Below are 26,560 nucleotides of genomic sequence, written 5' to 3' on the forward strand. Positions count from 1 at the left end.
AATAAGCATTTAGTTAAATAAAATAACTTGATTACAGATGCGAGGCTTTGGCATGTTAAACAGAAAACCTGTTTATTGCATTGATGAACTAAGTTTGGTGTTGAGATCACAATATTATGTATTAGTCCACAAACTGGAGTTTCAGATTGGTGGCTTGTGGAAAGATTCAACTTATTTGTTAGAGATGCACTTCCACCCCCCTCCCCCCCGAGAAACTGTAACATTTATCTTAAGGTTATATGGGAAAATAAGGGCCCTGTTTCTTTTTAATAAATTAATGGTACAAAGGAGCAAAATATCACATATAAGTTATATAAAATGCATAGTGTAGACTGTACCACTGTGCAAATTTGGTTATAGTTTTAACTTTAGAGAAGAATCTGTGCTTCAGTTAGAGCTGTTTACTTTGAGCAAGCTAATCTCGTTTTAAGAAAGTCCAACTCCAACATCGTATGTAAGATGCAGTTAATATTTTCCTACTAAAAGCATGAGCTTTTGAAGTTTTCTTTGTTGCACATTTAAAAAGACAGTTCACTTTTGCTTCAGATTGTTGACACTACTGAATTTACATGTGTGCTCTGCAATGTTTTTGATCCTGGGTTTGCAGAGTATAAGTAGACTTTAGTGGCTATCATGCCTGCCCTCTAAGGATGGAATTTCACTGTTCATAAGAGACCCCTGCCCACAGTGTTACTGCTTCTCCTTCCTGAAAATGTTTTCTCAAAGGTAGTTTCAAGTTTGGGATCATTCTCTCTCCTACTCAGCAAGTATGGTAAAGAATTTCAGGGGATGTTGGTACCCAATTGCATCTGTACCTCTTTTCAGTATAAACAGTTACTGTGATAATGCACATAAATAAAAGACACTTCTGCCCCTCCCCAAAGAGCTGAGCTGACTCTTCATTGCACATATTCTGGCAGGGGTGAAACTGCTCAGAATGATCATTACAAGTGAATACAGATCTACTCGGCTCACCAGGAATCTAGACGTGTAGGCTATGCCCCTTGATACTTAATGCAGGGCAAGCAAAGGATATCTCTACGTCGGTACCTGCCGAGTGGAGAGCTGTACAGCTTTATGCCAGTCAGTGCCAATCTTCAAATCGGTTACTCTGTCCAGGTGGGATGCCAAAGATGTGACACACACTCCCTGAAGCTTCACTCCTGATTCTAAAACATGATCGTGAAGCTGTTATGCATTATAAAGAAAGACAAACAGCGCTTACATATTTAGTAAACCCAGTTTATTTACATAATTCACATTTTGCCATGCAGCTCACTGAATTGCTCTCAGTGTAACAAGAAGACAAGCACTATCTTGCTATTTGAAAGCGGTTTTATGTAGAAAGATAATTCCCTTAAATGAGTTAACTACAACCTTACAAATCACTACAGACAATTTAAAACAGTCATGAATAATTTTAAAATGTACTTGTAAAGTCTATAGGTAAACAGCTTTTATAGTTTACACACTGGTAAAATTAAAAGCAGTCTTTTTTTAGTACTTTAATACCATAGCTGACTAGTGTACTTTTAAAATCTTATTTTAATAAATCTACAAAAACAAAAATATACATCATTACAAGGCTCAGATTCATATGCAATTTTTAAATATTTATTCTTTAATGTGTTAACAATGTCTTAAAATTTTTGCCAGTAGTGATGTGCACACAGTAGGTGGTCAATAAATGCTGATATACAGAAGTGCTTATAGTTGACAGCAATCCACATTCGTTCATTCCCTACTTTATAATAAGTACATCATAGTAAAGATACAAAAGAACTTTCTTACAATATTTAATATTTTCATAAAAAGATGAAATGTTTACAATGGTATAATTTAGTTCTCCTTTCAGTCAGACCTATATGCTTTTTAAGTTCAAGAAGTCTTAAAATTGGTCATTTTTATCAATTAATTCAGAAGTCAAGGATTAAATAACTCATACACTATAACAAAAAAGGACTTTTTCTAAAAATTGGAAAAAATGAAACTTTAATGTTTTTATTTTGAGATTTTATAATTAAAAATGGTGCCAGACCTAAAATAGACTTCTCCTTCATTTTTAAATTAATTATAACCACTCAGTATATTCTGTTTAGCAAAAACGACAAAATATCTATTTAAAAGCAATAGTATCATGTAAGTCAATATGGATACTTTAGAGAAAATATATCCTATTACCATTTCACCAAAATCTTCTTTCACTAAGCATACGGATCAAATTTCTGGCCATTTTCTTTTGGTCAGTTCTTTTAAAATAGCCATTTTCATAGTGGTGTTCCATCAGAATAATGGGTATAATGTGGTGTGCCCTTAGTCTACTGGGGGAGAATTCGCCTTGCTGAAATACTAGCATGGGGAATTCATATTCCAGCAACACTACGCTGAAAAGAAATACAAAATTTTACAGATGCATAAACTAGGGCACATTAAAGTAACATTCTAAATATCAAATGTTTAAGTGGCATTTTGGGAATAAACTTTACTATCAGTCAACACCTCCTGATACTTAGAAAGTTCAAAGTTTTGAATATACACCAGTAGTTAAAGCAGCTCATGTCAACCCATTCAGAAACTTGGATAATATTTTATATTCCAAAAAAACAACATTTTTATGAATGACTGCTTTAAGGGATTTAACTTATGCATATGAGAAGACCAGAAAACAAGGGTGCTAGGCTGTGGTATAGGGCAGCGAGATCTGTTTTTTAATATATACAATGAAGTACCAGACCCAAATGTTAGCTAGTGTCTATCAATACTGTGAGTTCTCAGTGCAATACTAACACATGCATACAGACAGAAAGACCAGAACACAGGTGAATTAATCATGTCATCAAACGGGGAATCTGCATGACTTTTTCTAAGGCTTAAGGTTCATTTCAGTGTCAAGAACTGGGCCATGTGGATTCTGTGGCCTTGAAAGTAGCACCATATACCTGGGAATCCCCATCAATCAAGAAATTAAGACCGCAAACTCAGAGAGGTGAAAAGTCTGCTGTTATAGGTATTCTGGAGACCCAAATCTGCCATCTATGGGCAGGAGCTCAACTCTTCTATATGGGATTAAATCATAATACTGGAAACTGAAAAGCTTAAATGGCCAATAACTTGGTAATTAGACCACAGAATTTGTCACCTGTCATGTAATTGGTTCTTCGTATGATTTTTATTTGATGAGAAATGACAATGCAAGTTCTTTTCCCTTTCTCCACACCTCTCTCAACTTGAAGAAGAGGTTTAAAGTTTTGTTCTAGCAAACTAAAAAATTCAGCGCTCCAAAGAAGAGAACCTACAGGAAATAAGATCTGAAGTGCTGGTTTCTCACAAACCAGCCATAGAAAGGCTAGTGATTACTCAGAATCACGATCAGCTTGCTTTGAGCACAGGCCATCACAAACACTGCCTTGATTAGGCACTTAAACTTGATCATCTACTCTGTCTTCTATGAAAGGAACCATACAAGAGAACTCCACTTTATAACAGAGGTGAGCCCTTCCTAAGGAAGTTAAGCTGGTGCTCAGGAAAAGGAGTACTGGCTTCACATTCAGGTTATTCAGATGATTCTTAGGGAATACCAACTAAAATTTTCACTTTCTGTACAAGCAGCAAGTCAGTAGTCTTAAGGACCCACAAAGCAGTTACTATTACTGATCCCCAAGTATATTTTTCCATATTTATAAAATATTACTCATGATATTACCCAATCAGAGGGAAAAGGAAAAATGAATGGGAATCTTAGAAATGGTGGGGTCTAGAGCTCCCCAATATATATTGCTTAACAACTGAATACACCCAGGCGGCCATACCTGAATTCACAAATGTGAAACATAGTCAGGACAGGGTTTGCTGTGTCTATACTGCATGACATACACTGTCGACTGATGCCACCAATATAACATCACTACTGCAAGGATGTGCCATATTTGGTGGCTTGATCCGAGGTAGTTTAGTTGTCCTGCAAGGGAAGGGGAGAGAAATGAGTACTGATTAGTCTAGAGTCCCTTGGACAGCAAGGAGATCAAATCAGTCAGCCCTAAAGAAAATCAGTCGTGAATATGCATTGGAAGGACTGATGCTGAAGCTGAAACTCCAATACTTTGGCTGCCTGATGCGAAGAACTGACTCTGGAAAAGACCCTGTTGCTGGGAAAGATTGAAGGCATGAGGAGAAGGGGATGACAGAGGATGAGAGATGGTTGGATGGCATTACTGACTCAACGGACATGAGTTTGAGCAAGCTCCAGGAGTTGGTGATGGACAAGGAAGCCTGGCATGCTGCAGTCCCTGGAGCTGCAAAGAGTCAGACACAGCTGAATGACAGAACTGACCTGATTTTGACTTTAAATAAAAATATACTTCCATCTCTGGCCTCGGAAATATGACTGAGCAGCTAAAAGATTTTGGCAGTCTCAGAAACTGAGATTAATACAGACCCAAATGTTTTCTAAAAAAAAGATTAATTCATATTGAGTCTGACTTTAAGGTTGTATTCGTGAAGAGTTCTGGTGAATTTCAGAAATACTATTCCAAATGTCTTTTCAAAATCTAGATGTGGTTAATTTCAGGAATTTGACCTTTTGTCTCCCATGTCTCAACATATATATCTGGTGAGGAAAAGACATCACATGAGAGAAGCAATGGAAATGAGTGCTACAAATCATGGAGTTAATTAGGCATGAAGCAGAGACACAGCTGTGTTTGGGTATAAGTCTGTTTGAAGCATTTTTAATTTTAAGCAGGTGTGTAAGGAGATAGCTCGGACCTGCATCTTGTACTATCAGACAAATGGAACAAATGGAACAAATGGAAAAATGTAATTAGTGATGCTGAAGCTCTAATACTTTGGCCACCTGATGCGAAGTCAACTGCTTAGAAAAGTCCCTGATGCTGGCAAAGATTGAAAGCAGGAGGAGAAGAGGACAACAGAGGGTGAGATGGTTGAGTGGCATCACTGAATCAGTGGACATGAGTTTGAGCAAGCTCCGGGAGATGGTGAAGGACAGGGAAACCTGGCGTGCTGCAGTCCATGGGATCTCAAAGAGTGGGACATGACTGAGCAACTGATCAACAACAACAAAAAATAGGTTAATTAACTAAGGCTGGTTAGTTCATATACAGGCTTCCTTGGTGGCTCAGACAATAAAGAATCTGTCTGCAGTGCAGGAGACCTGGGTTTGACCCCTGGGTTGGGAAGATCCTCTGGAAAAGGGAATGACAACTTGGAGAATTAATTTCTCTCTGGTTACAGTATAAATTCCAAGGAGATTAAATAACTAACAGGTAAGAAGCATGGAGAAGGCGATGGCACCCCACTCCAGTACTCTTGCCTGGAAAATCCCATGGACAGAGAAGCCTGGTAGGCTGCAGTCCATGGGGTCGCTAAGAGTTGGATACAACTGAGCGACTTCACTTTCACTTTTCACTTTCATGCATTGGAGAATGAAATGGCAACCCGCTCCAGTGTTCTTGCCTGGAGAATCCCAGGGACAGGGGAGCCTGGTGGGCTTCCATCTATGGGGTCACACAGAGTCGGACACGACTGAAGTGACTTAGCAGCAGCAGCAAGAAGCATACTGAAAAATAACAAAATACAGAACTATAGAAATTGAAATGTAATTCCTGGTGCATCTATGGTCACATAATGTAAATATTCTCTAACCTTCTGTCTTCTCTACCAAGGACAATAATCAGTACAGTATGTGGATTTTAAAGTGTTTAAGTCAACAAAATCCTTTCTGTTCCCTTATTTTTTTTTTTTTTTTGGTGCCATGGAACCGTTTGACAGCCTAGTGAAGTTCATACTCATTTTTAAAGCATAAAATACTGAGGATCACAGATTCACTGAATTCTGTCCATGGAGAACTTTGGGATCATTGAACCCAACAAATGCCACTGTGATGTTTACATTAAACAAAACAACAACAACAAAAAACTGACATAAGCTGAAAGTAAGTTCTTAGGTTTGAAAAGGTTTTTGATCTCACAGTATTCACCCACCATCTCCCCACCACTACAATGTGCTTCTCTTTAGAGCCAGGTCATCAGGGAGGACTGGCCAGACAAGGTTTTTAAGCCATGCATTCATGAACACCTGACACTATCTATCACTTTTATCTGTAGAGACTTCATTTTTCATGGACTCTGTTTTCTCCCCTGCACAAATGTACCACACACTCAGCTACATGGGGCACGTTTTATGTCAAGCTCATCTGGAGAAAAGTTAAGTTACATAACATTTGACCTTTTATAGGTGTCCTGTATTAGACAACTGAGAACTTTTGATCTGAATATTTTTGGCTCTAAAAACATGATTGCTATAATCACAAGTGTAGAGAACTTTCATTAGTTAATTTTCTACCTGTATGTATGAAAAAGAAGAAATTCATAATAAAATAATTATTAATAAAATGATATGAAAATGTATTTCACCAGAACTGTTTTCTGAGGAGAATTCTGACCCTGCCTAGAACATGGGTGGGTCTTCAATTCAGGGACATGTCCGAGTTATGTTCCCAAATCCAAACGTTTATACACAAGTTCTTCTCTGTATTCCACCCTTATTTAAAACCCAGAAGTGAAAGGTCACGTGCACAGAGGAATGCCTGAGGTTCTGCGGTCTATTCATTCGCTAGTTCATGGTTTCTCATCCTTTTTCCTTCCCCAACACATGTGGCAAATGGCACACTATCTTCAATTCACCGTGGAAGAGGTTCTTAATCCAAGAGAGAAGGAGGACAATTTTCAATTTGAACTTAAACAGCTCCCCACTTCCAGCCCTCACACTGAAAAGCCACTGCTCTCTGCCTCCTGTTATTCTTGACTGGCGCCAAAGCTCACCTGCGCTTGCACCACTCTGTCCCTTCCTAAGTCACTTATTTCATTTATGTACTGGGGCGGGGTCACTGGAACTACAGCTGCTAAGATTTACTGAGCGCTCACTACTTGTTGAAGAACTGAGCTAAATGTTTCATGTGCACGTTCTCATCTAATACCCAGAAGAGAAAAGAATTATCTTCAGGTTTCAGAGAAGGAAACTGGCCTGAGAAATCTTGTGTGACTTCAGTGCATACAGTTAATGAGGGGCTGATCAGGGACTTGAACCTAAGTCATCAGGCTCTAGAGCTGAAGCTCCGAAACAAGCAAATACATGCTTTGGCCAACATTATTCTCTTTACCCAGTGTCCTCTTAGTTCTTTTCTATCAGAAGGTTTTTTTACCTAAACTGAAGCAGGGAAATCTGTCCTTAAGTTCCTGGCTTGTGTAAATCTTGGGGACATGAAGATCCTTAATTTCCTCTCACCACTGGGTGCCAGGAAGCTGAAAGTCAGACTGATGGGCCTTATATATTTTATAGAAACTTACCACAGATACTTGTGAAGTAATCCTAAACCTGGCTTATTTTCATTATCCTATTATTTTCCTTTGTTTCTAGTTTGTTTTATGAATCTTGCACATATAAATTAATTTTTAAGCATAAGCAACTTTTGTGGAACAGAACGCTCCACAAAAAAGCAGTGGTTGAGAACTCACTATTGAAATGGTGAGATGAAATGGTGAAGTGAAATGGTGGTAACCCTGTCTATGGACTCAACTTCTATTGTGACAATGAAAGAAAAAGTTTGTGAAAGCCATCAGAGTTCAAGTTTTAGATACCATTTGAGAAAAGCCATTCTATAATCAGTAATATTGGAAAAAAAATCTGTTTTGATGCTCTGACATATATACCTCCACCATTTATTTAGACTAAAGTCATAAATCCATTATAAAAACATATACCTACCTGGAAAATACCTTTCTGGAACTTTGGAAATGTAGAACAGGAAAGCAAGAAGAGCAATCACATACATCACAACTACACGGGGTGCAAAGTCCTGAAAAGCAAAACATAGTTTTTCACAGATCTCCCGACTGTGACTGAACTTCCAACTTACCGATATTATAAATCTAATTAATATAATTAAACACACAGAATTAGAATTCATAAGTGGGATTTAAGTCTATTAAATCTTACAGACAGTCTCCAGTCATAGAGACCTAGCTCTAAATACTTTAGGAAGCATTTCACAGGAGTGGAACACAGAGACTGCCCTAAGGGTCAGGGCACTACAGCAGCTAAAGCTTCAACAGGGTGAAACTGCAAAGGGCAGCCGACTCCCATTTACAACACGGGTGCCTGGGTGGAATACATGTGGGAACGGAGTAACCAGCTGAATAAGCAAAGAAGCTAAACAGGGATCTGTGGCTGGAAAAGACCCAAGAGGCTCAGCCCAACACTGATATCTGTTCCACCATCCTGGATAAATGATTCTCTTGAATACTACTGTGCAAAGTTCTCTTGGAAAGCTTTTCCTTGCCCTAAGAAAATCAGCCAGCTCTAATTTATACACCTTGTTCCTAATTCTGATTATAAACCTAATTTACTAAGAAGCCATTTAAGAAATAAAACAAATGACTTTTCTTCCTTCGACACATATTTGAGAATCATCATGGAGCCCCTCTCCCCTGAATCCTATGTTCTCAATCAACCTCAGATTCTACAAACATTCTAGAACAGAGCTCCACTGTACCTCCAGGATTAGCTGTTTGGAACTTTGCATCTTTGGTCAAGCGCCTCTCTCTCCATCTTTTTAAAACTAGACCTTACTGGAGAATTTCTCTGGAAGCCTCCCTTTGTTTCTGCACTGGGATGACCTCTGTTTATGTTATATTTCCATCTTAGAGAACCAGTCTTCCTAAGCCATCTTTCTATTTTAAGACTGCTGAACACAGGAAAGTGTCCCCCTGCCCTCCCCCACACTTATTTTTTTCCTGAATTTCTTAATAATCTACTGGCTTAATAGGTCTGGTGCTCTTTCTTTAATAACAAGATAAGCTTATGATAAGCTTGAAAGTGAAAGTGAAGTCGCTCAGTCGTGTCCGACTCTTTGTGACCCCATGGACTGTAGCCTACCATGTTCCTCCGTCCATGGGATTATCCAGACAAGAGTACTGGAGTGGGTTGCCATTTCCTTCTCCATATGATAAGCTTAAAAAGATGCATTTCCCTCATCCCAAAACATTCACTTCTGAATGTCAACAACTATTCACTTCTGGTTAGGACTGAATCTATTAAGAGAGTGGCACTTCCCCATTCTATTTTCTGGGCATCAAAACTGTCACAAAACTGATGTTTTCGCAGATACCAGGATCACTGAAGTTACTCATTACCACTATCACATCTTTATCCCAATTTTTTAGTCTTATAACCTACCATTAGCCTCTCCTCTTCTAAAAAAATATAATTCTTTTGAATAAAACCTGCATTTAAATCTCCATTATTCCAAAGGTACCTTTGCAACAAGTGCATGAAATTTCTTCTAGATTTCTCAGCATAATTATGTTAAAATTCTCGTTTACTCTCTAGCACATACCTAGAGCATTTATATACAAATCTCTTAAGAATTTAGGTCTTATTTCTAACTCCCTTCTCAAGAATGCTGAGGAATTCTCACTGAGGTTCTTCCTAATGTACTCCAGCTCTCCTCATAACAACTAATGGTCTTTTATTTCTCAATATATTTTCCTTGCGGGGTAGAATATAGTCCCATGGCTCTAGCTGCCAAGAGATTTTCAAATCTCTACTACTAGTCTCAATCTCTGAGCTAAATCCACACCTGATCTCCACTTTAACATTCCACAGGTACTGCAGACTCAAGAGGCCCAGGAATAAGTCCTTCCCAACTCCTTCCCTTCCACTAACAAGCAAATCAGCTGCTTCTCCTGGCACTGACCTTGCCCCAGCTGACAAAGCTGGAAACTTAGGAGTCTTCCTCTACAGGGAGGACTTGGATATTTACATTCCAAGGGGAACAGAAAGAGAGTTAAGAACGTATCATCTTACAGAAAAACATCTCAGAAGAAAATAGTAGTTAGAAACTATGCCTCAGAGTATGTTTTATCTATTTATTAATGTATAGATATGAGAACTTACTGCATCATTATGCAATTATAAATGTGCCCTCAAATGACAAAGACCCACTCACTTGGCCGGAGTACACTACTTTACCCAAAGGAATGAAATGAAAAGGACAAAAAGAACGGGAACATACTGACCACACTCAGCCTACCTGAACGATAGGAGCACCGATTCCTCCATTGAGCCACACCCAGTGGAGAGTAGGGATGACTCCATACCCGGAAACAGAACAGAAGATGATGGAACGGAGCCTCTGCCACTGCTGTGTGAGGTAATTGGGATGGATCTGAGCAAAGAACACGGCCAGGATCATAGCAAGCACGGTGATCAAGTACACTTGACGCCAATACTAGAAAGAAAGGACATTGCATTTTAATTGTCATTGACAATAAGGGAAGGAAATGAGCAATTTTTGATTTTGGCTTCTACGGGATGCATTCCAAACTGTATTTATTTTCGTATTTTCACTTCCAAACACGATTACCTTCCTTCCGTAAAACAACGCACGTCGCATACAATTGTTAGGTCTCTTAGGATGACAAACCAGACCCCAAAGTGAGGTGGTAAAGAACACATTTATTCACACAGAAGCATTCCCTGAGTACCTATTATATGCCAGGGGCAAGTGAAGTCCTGTGGCAGCAAAGACAAAGCTCAGTGGGAGAGCTCACAGGCTATGAGGGGGCAGACGTATAAAGAGATGATTATAATCAAAGGATAGGGACTGCAGCTGAGTTATGAACAGAATGTTGTAGGACCACGGAAGAGGGAGCAATTGCTACCGGAAGAGTTAAAGAAAGCTTCACAGAGGAAATGACAACTAACCTGGGTCCCAAGGAATATTTAAGATTTTGTGAGAGGAGGGAGTTCTCAAGGAAAAGGAAGTACAAGGGAGCAAGGAAGTTTTGTGAAGGGAACTGAAAGGCAGACACTTTTCCAAGCTGGTGCTGAGGGAATAGCAGAGCTCTTGAAGAAAAAGGTGATGTGGTTGTTTTTCAAACTAACTTATTAGAATAACTCTGACATCAGTGTAAAGAAAGAAAAAAAAAAAGAGGTGACAGGAAGCTAGCTAGAAGGGTATTAAATATTTGATTCAAAGAGAAAATAGCTTGGACTGTTGCTGAACAAGAAGACAGATGTGAGCACCAGATTCAGGAGACATTTTTGAAATAAACTAAAATTTTACTGGTTGACTGTCTATGGGATAGGGCAGCAGAGGATGGTCAACTGATTGCTGTAGAAAAGGCCAGGCAGATGGCTTCTATTAGTGGAGCAAATGAACAAAGTGATCCAGCAGGAGGGTGTGTGTGTATTGGGGGTAGAAAATGGTGCAACATGAAATATCATTCATTTCAAAATATATCAAGTGTGAAGGACTTATAGGATATTCAGGTATCTAAACGAGAGGTTGAAAAGCTAGTCCTGAAGCTCAAAAGCTGTTAGTTGTCCTAATAACTCAGTTAGGACAGAATTCTTAACCTGGGCTCCAAGGACTTCTCTGGAACCATTACAACTTCCTGAAACTCACATGTCAAAATGACTGACCAGTCTGCACCCAAACGCATATTATCTGGGATGGAGGGTCCACAGTTTTCAATCTCATTCTCAAAGCAGCCTGTGTTCCTTAAAAGGTAAAGCACCATTAGAGCAACTGTATATTTGGTTAAATGATGAGATATTAGAAGTAAGAAAACAATTTTTCCTTTAAATGATTATGGATTGTATTAGCTCTAACAGATTTTTGTTTTTTCCCTCTTTAATCTACCCTGGAGTTCTGGTTCTTCTGAAAAAAGATTTACAGTTTTCCCACTAGTCTCTTTGATTATCAGATATGCTTGGGAAGAGTTAAACACAAAACCGGTTTCAGAGAAATACAGAATAAGCAAAAAAATTTCTAGTATTACATACTCAAAAGCCTATTTTTAAAGATGTCAACATTTTCATGTAAAACGAGTAAGTTGTGAAAGGTGAGCAGATATGGGCAGTTTACTACTAAAATCAAATCACTTTTCAACAGGGTAAATGGCATATATATTTAATTATATGCTTCCATTCCAATGTAATCAGGCCTGAAGAACAAATGGCTTATGAATAAGTGGCTATCATTAATAATGTTCTTACATTCAAACCAAATTCTGATTTTTCACTTTGCTGGTTTTACACTCTAGCAGCGTTGCCATTTTTCTCTATTATTGTGGAGAGACAAAGATCCTACTTAAGAATTTCCAACAATCAGAGGTCTCCGGTGCTGCAGCCCACCCTCCCAGGGAGTGAAGGCTGGGGATATGGTCTGGACCCTCATTCCATGGGGAGGGCTCAGACAGGACAGACTCTCATCCTGTGACTAGCAGGTCCGCTGTTCCTGGCAGAGTAGCTCAGTTTTGGCTCTGAAAGGGAAGGAACTAAAAGGATAAAAGGAAAAGAGAAAATGGTGTGGTGGGGGGCAAGAGAAAAAGAGAGGTGGGTCAATGAGGACTTTCTGAATGGGAGGTCTTGAGATGCAAGGTTCAGTTTGCCTTCTTGACTGAGACATGAGATGAGGAGGGAGTTGGTCAATATATTCAGATCAGCTGCTGTATAATTTGATCACAGTGTTTCAAATGCTGCTTACCCAAGGCAAAAACTGACTTTTGTTAACTTGAGGCTCAGAAAGCAGCAGTGGTCAAGAATTCAGAGTAGTAGTAGCAGTGTTAGTTGCTCAGTCGTGTCCGACTCTTTGCAACCCCATGGACTGTGGTCCGTCAGGCTCCTCTGTCCATGGGATTCTCCAGGCAAGGATACTGGAGTGGATTGCCATTCCCTTCTCCAGGGGATCTTCCCAACCCAGAGACTGAACCCGGGTCTTCTGCGTTGCAGGCAGATTCTTTACCATTTGAGCTACAAGATATGTTAGAATTCAGAGTAGACACGTTTGTTAAAAACACTCACCACCCATCTGGTCTGTCTCTAGGTTTGACTCTAAATATAAGACTAAGGAAAGGAAAATATATTTCTTATATAAGAATATGGGTCAACACATTCAGAGATATACTTTTCTTTTTCTTTCTTTTTTCCCACTGAGAGAGGAATAAAGGATAAGAAGGGAAAATGGAAAGTAGCACCTAGCTTCTTAATTTTGACCAGCACTAACTTGATCTTCAACTCCAGCAACACAAAAATAAAAGACGTGTAATGTGCATCTGAGGACTCAGGTAGCTATATGGTTTTAGTGGGGAAATAGTAAAATTTAATGCTTAAGTTTCAGAAGATAGCATATATATATTTTCCACGGAAAATCAGTAAAAGGAGTAGGAGCTAATAACAGATGTTAGAGATCATGGGGCCCTTTTGAAAAATGAGTTTATGCCTCCACTAGACTTTACTGTTTCTTCGATAAGTTAATTATGTGTCTACTCAGAAGTTCCAGGGAATCATGGAAAGATAAAAGACCTATACCTGAAAGGGAGTATGTAAAATGTTTTTAAGTTACTCACATTATTACAATAAAATGCATAAAATACACCAGAGACATAGCAGCCCAGTATTCCAATAGAAATTCCTGCATAATCTAATGCCATCCATCTTCGACAGGTTTTTTCTGATCGATGGCAGGAAAAGAGATGATAGCCCACGGAGCAAAGCATACAGACCTAGGGAAAATAAAACAACTCTTGTCAAAGTGAAACAAACAAAATGATAAAAGCAACTCATGCATGACATTCAGGGAGGTGGTCAGGTGAAGTCCAGGTTTTTCAGCCAAACAGACCTAGACACAGAGGACTCTGGCTTTGTCCCTGGCTGTATGTCATTTTCTTAAGCCTCAGTTTCCTCATGGGTAAAACAGAGACAAAAATCATAAAGAAATCTATAATGACAGCTATTTTATAAGATAAACAACTTAAATGAGTAGCACAATAGAAGGAAATCTATCTATTGCATCTTATTTTGATCCATGAATAAGTTTCCTTTTAAAAACTACTTACTACAGAAGTAAGGCATGTCCTTAGAAAGATGGAAAAAAAAAAAAAAAGGAATTTGATGATGTAAAAAAAATAAGCCCCACCCAGTCAATCTCTTCTCCAGTGACAGCCACTGATAATATCTTTTATGTGTCTGTTGAGACATTTTCAATGAACATACCAAACATCTATGATACAGAAGTCTATATATACACATATAAGAACACATTTTATATTAATCAGATAAAATCATATAGTTTGCTCTGCTATTTGTTTTTTTCACTTAATTTAAGATCTTTTATGCCTGTATGAGACTTCATTGTATAGAGTTTACTTTTAAGTCAAAGTTAAACATGGCTTTGGTGCATTCAAGGAAAAATAATTGTGACTTATGCTGATTCTATGCTGCCAAATTGAGAGTAAAGCTTATCTGATTCAATCAGCTGCTCTGAAGACTGATAAGGTTTCTGTAGCTGAACTCCCTCTAGTCATTAAATACCAGCTGTGTGTCATGCACTCGGGATACAAAGATGAAGGCTGTGGGGACTGATTTGCATATTGTTTATTTGTATATTGTTTATTGTTGTTATCTACTATCAAAGAGATTTTTTTTGGACAAGTGAGCACATGGTGATGTTGGAAGTCCTGTAGGAACAGTGCAGAGCACAGTTAGGAAACAGGGGAGGGCGGGAACTGGGTCTGTGGGCGCATGTGTGCCCTGGAGGGCGGGAACCATAGGAGGAAAAAAGTTCCATAGTTTATAAGAGGGCTGCCACCTGAGCCGCACCTTCAGTTGCTCTGGCATTCATCAAGGACAGAAACAAAGGTGTGCGCAGGGTTACTGGTGGGTCCACAGCAAGAGCAGCATATTAAACACAACACCCTGAGCAATGAATGCCATGTGGTGTTCTTCATGATATGATTAGGACAAGTCCTATACATCGAGGAGTCTTAACTTCAGTATTATGGACTCTGTGATACTACTGAAGATTTTATTTTAAACGCACCTTTATAGAAAGGTTGACATGAGAGGTTACAACACTAGCCTTAGGAAACAATAACTAGAGCCTACACTAAGGCAAGGACAGTGGGGATGGGGAAAATGGGCCAGATACACGGTCATCTAGCCATTCTATCGGAGAAGGCAATGGCACCCCACTCCAGTACTCTTGCCTGGGAAATCCCTTGGACAGAGGAGCCTGGTAGGCTACAGTCCATGGGGTCTCGAAGAGTCGGACACAACTGAGTGACTTCCCTTTCCCTTTTTACTTTCATGCGCTGGAGAAGGAAATGGCAAGCCACTCCAGTGTTCTTGCCTGGAGAATCCCAGGGACGGGAGCCTGGTGGGCTGCCGTCTATGCGGTCACACAGAGTCGGACACGACTGACGTGACTCAGCAGCAGCAGCCATTCTATGGGGTTCCCAGGTGGCGCTGGTGGTAAAGAACCTGCTTGCCAATGCAGGAGATGTAAGAGATGTGGCTTCGATCCCCGGGTCGGGAAGATCCCCTGGAGGAGGCAATGGCACCCCACTCCAGTATTCCTGCCTGGAAAATCCCATGGACAGAGGAGCCTGGCGGGCTACAGTCCATGGGTTCCAAACAGCTGGACACAACTTAGCAACCAAAAACAAACAACAATACACAAATCAGTCCCCACAGCCTCAATATCAACGCTCAAAACAAGGTTCCTAGCCAGAGTCTCATTTCTTCTTCTGCTGTCTAAAATCCTTAAAGCTCTGTGGCTTTGGCTACTAAACTGCAAGTCAGAGTGCACTGAGCAAATTATCCTTGAGATAAAAGGATACATCCAGAGAACATGAAGGGGTACCTTCTCACTGACTGGAAAAGATCTCATTGCCACAGTGCCGAGTGACATCAAACAGTAAGCAGAGTCAATGACACTCAGAAGGGGGGAGACAGAAAGGTAGGCAGGCAAGTGTGAGGCACGTGTGCACCCACAAACATCTGCAGCGATTTCACCCCAAATGTCCACCATGGAAGTGGAATTTCAAATGACTTTTTATAATACTTTCTTCAAATACCACTTGTTTGCTTGAATTTCTACATGAGCGTATCTTATAGTAATAAAAGAAACAACAAGAAAGCTACTTTCATTGTGAAAAGGAAAGTAAAACTGGAAAGAGAAAAACTACAGTTTCAAGTGGAAAGGATTAATAAAATAAATGGTATTCATAGAGGACATCTGAATGTTTGAAAAGCTAACTTAGACTAAGTATGTTCTGTTTCGAAAGGGACATGTTGTTAGAGTTGCTTAAAAAAAAAAACTGGCTGAAAAATTATGACATGTTGAGTATGTCTGTTTTCTGGGAATTTTCCTTCTGTGGAATATCTCACTCCACCTAGGTAGACAAACAACAACACCTACAAGTCCAGAAAGTGCTAAGCTGTCTCTTGCTTCTGGGCTGGTCCACACATTTTTTATGCTTCAATGCCCTGCCTCACTCTCCCTTCTGTGACTCGATCTTGATGACAGGCTGGTTTTGTTCTGCACCAGAGTCCCAATACCTGGCTTAGTCCAAAAAATATTTTTGGAACTGAGTATTAAGGAACTGAATCTAGGGAAAGGCATTCTCAAATTTTATTTTTCTCTAAGAAAGATCTCTGGGAAAGTGCAAAGCCCCTGAAATTACACTCTACTATTCAGAATGCACTCTATTAATCTTGTTGGTAGGAAAGCATGAGCATTTAAAAAGTGCAGGATAGAGAAAAAAATATTATATATCTTTAAAAAATTAAATGTATATCAGTATTAATACATACACTGATGATTTACCATGTTGCTTGCTGACTCGAAGAATCTGGGAAACTGGGTGAGCAAGTTATAATATCATAAAAATCACAAAAATGGTATTAAGTAGGGCAGGTGTGCTCAGGTGACTTCAGCAAGCTGTGCTGTGTGTAACAGAAAGATCACTGCACTAGCAGTTAGCAGAACAGGACTTTACTGTCCTACTGAACATCCTCGAGCAAGTGACTCTAACACTTTAGGCATTTCTTCATTGGCAGGTGTTTTAATTATTTCATCTTCTCAGTTTTACAATGCAGTGCTTTCTTAAACCACTATGAAAATAAACATACATTCCCTGAACTAACATCAGGTGTGGCTGGGAGGATAAAGGGCAGGCCGAGGGTCAGAGGAAAGCTTGTGGGATCCTCATAGGGGACAGTATCCATATGACTAGCAGTAGAGCATAAAACAGTTTTTCTGATTATTGATTATAAGAGCATCTCAGTCTATAGTATCCAGGTGTGTGAGTCACTCAGTCGTGTCTGACTCTGAGACCCCATGGACTGTAGCCCACCAGGCTCCTCTGTGCATGGAATTCTCCAGGCAAGAATACTGAAGTGGGTTGCCATTCCTTTCTCCAGGGGATCTTTCTGACCCAGGGGTCAAAGTCGGGTCCCCTGTATAGCAGCCGGATTCTTTACCATCTGAGACAGGTAAATATGGGCAAATGGATTCATTTCCATTTTAAAAATGGAGATAGGTTTTTAAGAGATGTTTAGGCTCCGATCGGGACAAAATTAAACCTGAGAATGCGTATACTGTAAAAAAATACTTAAAGAAAAAATAATTTTCTAATAATGACACAAAAATACAGAGTATTCTTTCCCTCAAAGAAATTAAAAATTTTATTCTAGAAACTAGAATTAGAAGAAAAAGGAGAGGGGGATGTTTCCATTGTGTTTCTTAATCATTTAAGTCCAGAGTTTTGAGTCAGATGATGAAGGCCTGAAGCTGATTAATACACAATGAAAGCAACAGCTGTGTGGTTGACTTATGGATTCCCCTTTCAGAGCAGCAGCAGGTTAACTGCTGCATGTGCTGGCCTATGTCTGGGGGAGGAAGGACGATACTTTTTTCTTTCCATTTTTATGGTTATCTGTACTTTGCATTTTTTTTTTTAAATTTAAAAAATATCAACTGGATTTTGGTCCATATTAGCTTTCTTCTTTAGAAACTGTTTGAAAAATTATTAAACATAACTTTTAAAGGCCCTTTAACAGATTCCTGAAGAAAAGTGAAAGTGCTGAGGGACTAACACATGTTAGGTCAATAGGGGAAATGACACAGAGAAGAAACTGAAAGTATTTGAAATCAGGAAAGTGCACAAGGCCCAAAGGAAATAAACATTAAAGTGAGAGAAAAGATTAATACCAGCAAAACGAGGCAACAGAATTAAGACAATAAGGAAACAAGTACAAAAGTCATAGACATATAAAAGGTGAAAAATGTTCCCAAACAAGTTTTAAGCACTGAGTAGGGTTCTACTTCCGGAGAAGGCAATGGCATCCCACTCCAGTACTCTTGCCTGGAAAATCCCATGGACAGAGGAGCCTGGAAGGCTGCAGTCCATGGGGTCGCTAAGAGTCAGACATGACTGAGTGACTTCACTTTCACTTTTCACTTTCATGCACTGGAGAAGGAAATGGCAACCCACTCCAGTATTCTTGCCTGGAGAATCCCAGGGACAGGGGAGCCTGGTGGGCTGCTGTCTATGGGGTCACACAGAGTCAGACACGACTGAAGCGACTTAGCAGCAGGGTTCTACTTCAGTTGGCAAATAGAACACAATGAGAGATTTCTATCTCTGGATTAATTTTATAGCACAGATGTGTAGAGAGAGGAAGAAAAAAGAAAGAAATTTTCTCAATCTTTAAAACTTCATGGATTTCAAATACACTTTCAGAAAAACATACTTTGGGTGCTTCTATTAGGAAATCGAATAAGCTAGCTTACATGCTGCTTTGGGTCTCTTTGCAGCAAGTGGTGGGTGTGGAGTACAGCCACCTGCCCAAGCCTGTGGGACCAAAGTTCTCTTTATCAACAATAGTGCTTGTGAAATGAGACTTACCTGGAAGCAGAAGAGACAAATAGAACAAATTACAAAATCTTCTCTGGATGCACTTGCTGAAGGTAACACAGATGTCATGTCATATATTCCCAGCGTGAAGAAGAGGAAGAAACCTAGCAAATGACTCCAGATGTTTACTGTCTCATTAGATAAAATGAACAAACTGGAAAAAAAAAAACAAAACCAAACATGCAGCTCAGATTCAGATCTGCTGGCTCACTGGAGGCATTTATAAGGGTAGGGACAATTTGGTTGGTGGCAGACGCTATCTAATACTTGCTACTTTAAGCCCTTAACTCCACCTTAGCCTTTTTAAATTTGACATACCATTTAGTTTAAGTTTTTCCACAACTCATCAATCCTGGGATCTTACAGTTTTTTTTTTTCCCCTTCTCATCTCTTATTATATTTACCATTTCAGTTATTTATGTATAAATTCCATCTCATTCTCCAGCATATCAATTCCCTGACAACTGGCATCATTCATCTTTATGACACCACTGTTCTCAGCACAGGGTCCTGCTCAGATTAGATGCTACGTGTCAACAGAAATAAACATGCAGATTAAAACTGGGTGCTAGCTAACACAGTCTGACATTTAGGATAGGCATCTGAAAATCTGCTAAGCTTAGGCACACTCAAAATACCTTTTTAGTATACACTGGGTTTCCCTAGTGGCTCAGATGGTAAAGAACCTGCCTGCAATGTGAGAGACCCAGGTTCGATCCCTGGGTTGGGAAGATGCCCTGGAGAAGGGAATGGCTACCCACTCCAGTATTCTTGCCTGGAAAATTCCATGGACAGAGGAACCTGGCAGGCTACAGTCCATGCAGTCACAAAGAGCTGGACATGACTGAGCAACTAACACTTTGATTTCAGTATATATAACATGCAAGTGCAAAGTTAAATGGACTTGAGATAAGCAGGATAAATACAAATGGATCCACTGGAGATGTCCTTTAAGACAGGCATGCTGCAACAACTTTGCTGAGGCTGTTTTGAAACCAAACTAGTTTCCAGGTGGCATGAGTTTATTCTTTGTTGGAATAACAGGAGGTTACTTTTAATATCTTTACCAGCTGAGCTACCAGGGAAGCCATAAAGCAAAGATATAAGCACCTGAATGCAGAGTTCCAAAGAATAGCAAGGAGAGATGAGAAAGCCTTCCTAGCGATCAATGCAAAGAAATAGAGGAAAACAATAGAATGGCAAAGACTAGAGATCTCTTCAAGAAAATTAGAGATACCAAGGGAACAGTTCATGCAAAGATGGGCTCGATAAAGGACAGAAATGGTATGGACCTAACAGAAGCAGAAGATATTAAGAAGAGGTGGCAAGAATACACAGAAGAACTGTACAAAAAAGATCTTCATGACCCAGATAATCACGATGGTGTGATCACTCACCTAGAGCCAGACATCCTGGAATGTGAAGTTAAGTGGGCCTTAGAAAGCAACATTATGAACAAAGCTAGTGTAGGTGATGGAATTCCAGTTGAGCTATTTCAAATCCTGAGAGATGATGCTGTGAAAGTGCTGCACTCAGTATCCCAGCAAATTTGGAAAACTCAGCAGTGGCCACAGGACTAGAAAAGGTCCGTTTTTATTCCAATCCCAAAGAAAGGCAATGCCAAAGAATGCTCAAACTACCGCACAACTGCATGCATCTCACATGCTAGTAAAGTAATGCTCAAAATTCTCCAAGCCAGGCTTCAGCAATACGTGAACCATGAACTCCCTCATGTTCAAGCTGGATTTAGAAAAGGCAGAGGAACTAGAGATCAAATTACCAACATCCGCTGGATCAGGGAAAAAGCAAGAGAGTTCCAGAAAAACATTTCTGCTTTATTGACTATGCCAAAGCCTTTGAATGTGTGGATCATAATAAACTGTGGAAAATTCTTCAAGGGATGGGAATACCTACCACTTGACCTGCCTCTTGAGAAACCTATATGCAGGTCAGGAAGCAACAGTTAGAACTGGACATGGAACAACAGACTGGTTCCAAATAGGAAAAGGAGTACGTCAAGACTGTATATTGTCACCTTGCTTATTTAACTTATATCCAGAGAAACGCTGGGCTGGATGAAGCACAAGTTGGAATCAAGATTGCTGGGAGAAATATCAATAACCTCTGATATGCAGATGACACCACTCTTATGGCAGAAAGTGAAGAGGAACTCAAAAGCCTCTTGATGAAAGTGAAAGAGGAGAGTGAAAAAGTTGGCCTAAAGCTTAACATTCAGAAAACGAAGATCATGGCATCTGGTCCCATCACTTCATGGGAAATAGATGGGGAAACAGTGGAAACAGTGTCAGACTTCATTTTTTTGGGCTCCAAAATCACTGCAGATGGGGATTGCAGCCATGACATTAAGACACTTACTCCTTGGAAGGAAAGTTATGACCAACCTAGATAGGATATTCAAAAGCAGAGACATCACTTTGCCAACAAAGGTCCATCTAGTCAAGGCTATGGTTTCTCCAGTGGTCATGTATGGATGTGCAAGTTGGACTGTGAAGAAAGCTGAGCGCCGAAGAATTGATGCTTTTGAACTATGGTGTTGGAGAAGACTTTTGAGAGTCCCTTGGACTGCAAGGAGATCCAACCAGTCCATTCTAAAGGAGATCAGTCCTGGGTGTTCTTTGGAAGGACTGGTGCTAAAGCTGAAACTCCAATACTCTGGATACCTCATGCGAAGAGTTGACTCATTGGAAAAGACTCTGATGCTGGGAGGGATTGGGGGCAGGAGGAGAAGGGGACAACAGAGGATGAAATGGCTGGATGGCATCACCAACTCGATGGACATGAGTTTGAGTAAATTCCAGGAGCTGGTGATGGACAGGGAAGCCTGGTATGCTGCGATTTATGCAATTGCAGAGTCAAACATGACTGAGCGACTGAACAGAACTGAACTTTTAATATCAGTACTACTTGCCCTCTTTCAATATGCCCTAACTGGTTTTGAGTTTAAATAGGGCTTCCCAGGTGGCTCAGTGGTAAAGAACCCACCTGCCAATGCAAGAGACTTGGGTTCCATCCCTGGGTCAGGATGATCCCCTGGAGGAAGAAATGGCAACCCACTCCAGTATCCTTGCCTGGGAAATCCCAAGGACAGAGGAGGCTGGAAGGCTACATTCCATGAGGTTGCAAAGAGTCAGACATGAGGGAGCACACAAGCAAATGTATAACTTTAACACAGAATTTGCAGCAGTCACCATGGTTCCCATATTCCCATGCCATAAACACAGTGGAGTCTCACACAATCAAATGATCATCAAGGATAGAGCGGATCTCGTATCATTAATGTCAGGCTTTATCCTGTACAAGCTCCAATTATAAACACTGTTTATACTGGGGAGGGGGAGAAGAGATGCAGGAATGTGAGGAAACATATCTAAGCCCAGGACTGTTTGACAGCCAGTACACATCCGTTACCTCAGAACTTTTCATGTGGTGAAACCCAGTGTAACCTGGTTAAGCGAGCAGAGAGGCACAATCATGGCACGTTCCTTCCAACTAACAGAGTACTGGCAGAACAGCTGTGACACATGAAACCTCTCCTTACACCTAAGATATAGATATCAGTATCTATATAGATATAGACATACAGCTGGCCCTCTAGGCAGCTAAAAGAAGAGAGGGCAAAAGCGGAACCTGGAAACACCAAGCTGGTAGGAAGGGCACTTAGAAGAATATCCCTAGGAGGGGATCTACTTTTAATCAATGAGAAGTTAGACATATACTCCGACCAGCTGCAAAATCAACAATATATTTCTTCATCAGCATCTATCCGGCTTCAAATTAAAAGATCATGGTGTTAACAAGTCACCATTTACTGAGTGTTTATTATGTGCCAGGCTGCGTGTAGTATTTACATACACAAGGACTCATTTAGTCCTCACTACCTTCTGAAGCAGATACTGTAATTACCCTCATTCTTACAAATGAGGAGAATAAGGCAGAGAGAGGTTAACTTTTGTTTAAGGTCCCACAGCTGTGAAGTGGCAGATCTGCATACTCACGTCTTTTTCACTCAATGGCCTGAGATCTAGAGCACTGTATTTTCACTCCTTGATCTATGAAATTTGGACCCTAACATCAGAATGCAGAGGTGGGTTTAAAGCTATTATTTAAGATAATTCATTACCCGCTCTATCCATGTGGAACTTCACATCCACAGCAGGAGCTAGCTCTGATTTCTTGTGTAATAACTTATGCAAAGAAGGTGATGGGGAGGAAATGGCACTCACGAATCAAACTGTCACATGCCGTGGGCCATTCACTGACGCCAAGCAGAGATGGACAGTGATGTCACCTTGTGACTCTGAGTTAGAGAAGTACTTCAAAGGCAGGCAGGGTGAAGGAACAGTGGACAGACGGTGCCAAAAAGAAGATCAAGAATCAAACACGTGGTTGCTGCTTGAGCAACTCAATAGCTCACATTCCAGCAGTGGGGTTTGTCACTACACTGACCTAGAGCTAACCAACATCAGCATCTCAATTCTCTTAAAGTGGGGTCCTGTAATTAAGTACATATAGTGAGTTTTGGGGCTTCCCAGGTGGCTCAGTGGTAAAGAATCTGCCTGCCAATGCAGGAGATGGAGGTTTGATCCCTGGGTCAGGAAGGCTCTCCTGGAGAAGGAAATGGCAACCCACTCCAGTATTCTTGCCTGGAGAATTTCCATGGACAGAGGAGCCTGGTGGGCTACAGTCCATAAGGTCGCAAAAGAGTTGTATATGACTTAAAGACTGAGCATGCAGGCAAGTGAGTTTTAACAGAAATCTAGTCTAAGAACTAGAACACTGATTTTTCAGTTTTGTTTTCTTTTTAAACCCAGGCTTTCAAGGGACTCAATTTTAAGAATGTAGATGATGAAGACATTCCTTTTTTAAAGATGTTTCTACAGTGCTCTAATGGAGGGCAGCACCCCGTTACAGGCCCCCTTTGCTATAGTGCTTTTCCCACACAGCGTTTTTCACAATGGTCATTACGTAATAGTGTAATTAGCTCTTTAATGTGTGTCATCCAGGCTAGAGTTCAGTAGATTCACGAGAACAAGGGCCATATCTGCGTTCCTCTGTAGGACCTGGTAGGGAGACTGTCAGGGGCTCCATACTACCTACTAAATGCATGAATCAGGAATTTTTAAAAATTTATATGCCACTGTGAACTTGTTTCCGATTATACCGGCATTTATCTGGCCCCAAATATCTGAATTTCCATACGGCTGCCTTAAAAATAAACAAAGCTTAGGTATACATAGGAGCAAGTATGTCCTCGCCATTGCCGGTGGGGTCGAGTCCAGCATGTACCCCCAATGAACACCGAATGGAATAAAGGATGTGAGCCCTTTGTAAACAGCAAAGCCCCGCTGGAGTTAGCGACTTCATCATCATTGTTACCGTCATTAGTCCATGGATCAAGTACCCTGGCGGGGGAGAAAGAAAGATCACGAAGAGAGGAGAGGGGGCAGAAAAGGATGAAAAGGATGGAGCAGCTAGGGAACAAGGGGCGCGGAGAACAGCGGGGAAAGCAGCAGGCGGACCAGACAAAAAGGGTGTAGAGGAGGAGGAGCCGCCGGCGCTCCCCCCTGGCGCACCCAGCGGAGGCGGCCAGTCTGTACCTTTTGATACACAGCCTGGAAGGCAGGTAGGCCCGGTAGCCGTCGGTGATGTACGGGTTGTCCTTGAGGGACACGGGGATCTGCTCGTAGGTGTAGAGGCGGATGCCGCGGGGCACCAGGACCGGCCAGTACTGGTAGCTGCCCAGCTCGATATAATGTGCGCTTTTCAGCAGCTTCTGATGCATCCTTCCCGGCCGCCGCTGCTCCCTAAGCGGGGAGCCCACCCAGGCCCCGCTTCCCCGGGGAGGGGGCTTCGCCGCCGCCGCAGCCCCCACCCCGGAGCCAGCGGACGCCGCACGAAGTCCTACGGCCCCGCCGCTGCCCAGGCCCGGCTCCGCGAACTGAGCGTACACAGCCGTCAGCACCCCGGCGGACCGGGCGGCGTCGCAGTCCTCTCTGACGTCAGCACGCCGCTGCGGGCTCCACCCCTCGGCCCTGGCTACGATCGGCGTGGTTGGCGACAGGAGGGGGCGTGGTTATGGAGGGGAGGGGGCGGGGCCGGGGTCCACGCGGGCGCGCCTGTGTGCCTGCGAGGCGGGTCTCCGCAGGAGGTCCGCTACCTGAGCGCCTAGGGGCGGCGGGCCGCGAATACTTATGGATGACAAGAGTGCGAAACTTTATAGCAAGTACAGCGGGTTTTTTCTTATTCTGTGTTTAATTAGAAGCAATACGTGTTTCATTCTGAAAATCAAATAGAAAAGACTAACTGGAAGAAAAATAAGAACTAGAAGTAACTCTTACCGGTTACTTTATCCTTGGAATCTCACACACTTGGTGTCAGAAGGGACCTTCGAGGTTTTCTCGGCTAAGGTCAGTCTTTTGAAGTAGTTGGAAATAGAGAAATCTGATATACATAGAATTTTACCAAAATCGAGCGTACACTGAGCCGTAAAGAAAGCCCTAACACATTCAAAGCGCCAAACCCACTGAGTATTTTCTCTGACCATGATAGACTTAAATTAGAAATTAACAAGAAAACGGAAAATCCCCAAATGTCTGGAATTGAAACAAACGCTTCTAAATATTTAGTGGGTTGATGAAGAAATTGCAATGGAAATGAGAAAATCTAGTGAAATGAGTGATAAAAGGTGGAATATATCAAAACTTGGGGTGTAGCTTATACAGTGCTTAGAGCAAATGTTATATCTTCGTCACAGACTTCGAATTATAATGTAGACGTTTAGTCATAATGGCAACTGGGGAGAACGTCAGTTTTGCGTCCATGTTTGTAGAATCCTTAGCCTGTGTTTTGCTATGGTAACAGTCACTCATGATGCCAATTATTTGTGTGTTGTTATTGTGCAAGTAGTATTAGTTGATGTTTGAGATTCAGTATGATTTACTTCGGAGAAGGCAATGACACCGTACTCCAGTACTCTTGCCTGGAGAATCCTATGGACGGAGGAGCCAGGCTTTGAAGCCTTTCTAAACTACCTGAGTTTGAATTCAGCCATTTACTAGCTATGTGTCCTTGTACAAGTATTTAACCTTTTTGTGTCTCAGTTTTCTTACTAGTAAAATAGGGATAATAACAGAACTTTGTGTTGTGAGGGTTAAATCAGTGAATCCATAAAACAGTCTTAGAAAACTGCCAAACATATTGTTAGCCCCAACAATCTTTATCTATTATTAGGGTTCAAGGGAAGATCTTCTAGATAAAACTAGAAGAATTTAGATAAATCCTAAATGGACTTAAACATTGTGTAAAAGGAAATGTTGAGAATCTTCTTTAAGCCATGAAGCTAAAACTAATATTTAAAAACTTACTCTGTGGCCAGCACCTTAGCTCTGCTGAAGTTTTCTGTGTATTGTTGCTATTCAGTTGCTAAGTTGCATCTGACTCTTTGCAACCCCGTGAACTGTAGCCCACAAGCCTTCCCTATCCTTCACCATGTCATGGAACTTGCTCAAACTCATGTCCATTGAATCAGTAATGCCATCCAACCATCTCTCCTCTCGCCCCCCCTTCTGGGAGGCTCTTCTGAATGTATTCATGCTGGTGTCACGTGAGATTACCATGTGGCCACAGCTGACCCAAAGGTGGATCAGTGGCCCATGAGATGTCGTAACGCAAATGTCCATGCAAGTGGCATGGTAATTAGCTTTCTTCAATCAGTTTCTTTCTTGGGAATTTGGCCTGGAGATGTGGGAAGAGTGTTT

General features: G+C 41.0%; 1 protein-coding gene across 9 annotated transcripts in view; it reads right to left on the reverse strand.

The window, feature by feature from the left end:
- PAQR3 (progestin and adipoQ receptor family member 3) overlaps positions 1-24,809 on the reverse strand; it is a 31,793-nt gene extending 6,984 nt beyond the window's left edge. For 2 of the 9 annotated variants that reach the window (XR_011257821.1, XR_011257823.1), the window contains exons 1-7: positions 24,401-24,809; positions 18,774-18,936; positions 13,431-13,586; positions 10,109-10,306; positions 7,783-7,873; positions 3,810-3,958; positions 1,051-1,169 (exon numbers count right to left, since the gene is read on the reverse strand). Coding sequence is in view for 2 of the 9 variants with exons in the window: in XM_069594454.1 (XP_069450555.1) it covers positions 3,816-3,958; positions 7,783-7,873; positions 10,109-10,306; positions 13,431-13,586; positions 18,774-18,936; positions 24,401-24,585 (936 nt within the window). In the remaining 7 variants the exon portion in view is untranslated. Of the gene's footprint in view, positions 1-975; positions 1,189-3,809; positions 3,959-7,782; positions 7,874-10,108; positions 10,307-13,430; positions 13,587-18,773; positions 18,937-24,400 lie in introns of all 9 variants that reach the window. The other 7 variants (XR_011257822.1, XR_011257824.1, XR_011257825.1 and 4 more) reach the window with 4 other exon arrangements.
- Positions 24,810-26,560: the final 1,751 nt, after the last annotated feature.

This window comes from Ovis canadensis, chromosome 6 (assembly GCF_042477335.2).
Source record: "Ovis canadensis isolate MfBH-ARS-UI-01 breed Bighorn chromosome 6, ARS-UI_OviCan_v2, whole genome shotgun sequence".
NCBI lineage: Eukaryota > Metazoa > Chordata > Mammalia > Artiodactyla > Bovidae > Ovis > Ovis canadensis.